At 26.3% G+C, this 1,310-nt stretch overlaps 1 protein-coding gene across 1 annotated transcript; it reads right to left on the bottom strand.

Annotated features, from left to right (window-relative positions):
• Positions 1–39: 39 nt before the first annotated feature.
• On the bottom strand, positions 40–956 carry LOC136785203 (uncharacterized). The gene is made up of 2 exons (XM_066746216.1): positions 809–956; positions 40–695 (listed from the first exon to the last, which is right to left on the bottom strand). Exons 1-2 carry the CDS (start codon positions 954–956, stop codon positions 40–42), a joined length of 804 nt encoding a protein of 267 aa, XP_066602313.1.
• Between the last annotated feature and the right edge of the window lie 354 nt (positions 957–1,310).

Below are 1,310 nucleotides of genomic sequence, written 5' to 3'. Positions count from 1 at the left end.
TATATTTAAGTAATAAAATATTTTTTATTTCATAATTGTTTACAATACATTATCTTTATCTATCCATGAATTATTTGATTTTTCAAAACCTAACCATTTTACAAAAACTTTATTTCCCTTTTTACGCAATATTTTCTCCACAAGATATAAATTTTTATCTTTAACTTCTGATAATTCTTGCTCATAAAATGCTCCTTTAATATCATTATTACTCAAATCTTGCAACAGATAACTAACTGGATTAGTTTTTTGAATAACTTTTACTTTAAACACTTCAGTAGTCCAATTTGGTGTATATCCTTTCTCAAATAACATCTTATATTTACTTAAACGCACAAAATCACCAACTTTAAATTTTCTTGGAGCAGCAATTTTTATATTACTGTACACTGTATTCAATAAATGTGTTGAATTTTTTGCATTAATATCAATAGGTTTCATGCCAGTAGTACGATGTTTTCTTCTATTATAGTCGTTAATTATTGTTATAAGAATATTTATCCATTTATAGCTTCCATTCATTGTAAATAATTTCCACATATCATTTTTTAAAGTTCGAGTAAAGCGTTTGACAATACTTGCTTTCATAATACTATATGTTGAATAATGATTGATTGTATGTTTCTTCATGAGATCTTGAAATGTTTTGTTATAACACTTTACCATCGTCAGTCTGTAAATTTTTTGGTTTTCTACTTTTTATAATTTTACCAAATGTTTTAGTCACTTCATTTCCTGTTTTTTTTTATCGGTTCTGCCCATGCATATTTTGAAAAAGTATCAATAACAACCAAAATATATTGATTACCCTTATTTTGATGAGTGTAAGCTCGCATATCAACTAAGTCTGCTTGCCATAAATCATCATATCCCTTTATTATTACTCGACGTCGTGGAAAATTTTTTCTTGCCGATCTATGAAGTTCTTTTACTAGTTGAACTTTCTCCTTACTCATTGTAGATATTATTATTATTGTTGTTGTTTAATCAAAACTCTTTTCATTACTATTCATCTTAAAAAAAAATCCTTTTAAATTTACTCACCTTATTTATTCTCCTTTTTCATTGTTTTTTGCGTCAGGTATAATTTTTTTTAGTGGAATTGATCCTGAAGTCATTATTCCTGTTCCAAAGAAAGGTCGATGATTTTCCAATCTTAATTGATTTTTCAATTGTTTATTTTCATTATTTTGCGTGTTTGAGATTGATTTTAAATGATCAATTTGTTTATTCAATACTTCTTTTGGATTAGGTATAACTTTTAGTGGAATTGATCCTGAAGTTATTCCTGTTTCAGAGAAAGACTGATT

This window comes from Prorops nasuta, unplaced genomic scaffold (genome assembly GCF_024137725.1).
Source record: "Prorops nasuta isolate Cenicafe-Biocafe unplaced genomic scaffold, Cenicafe_Pnas_1.2 PNAS00187, whole genome shotgun sequence".
In the NCBI taxonomy this organism is placed as follows: Eukaryota; Metazoa; Arthropoda; class Insecta; order Hymenoptera; family Bethylidae; genus Prorops; species Prorops nasuta.
This window is presented reverse-complemented; position numbering and strand designations above follow the sequence as displayed.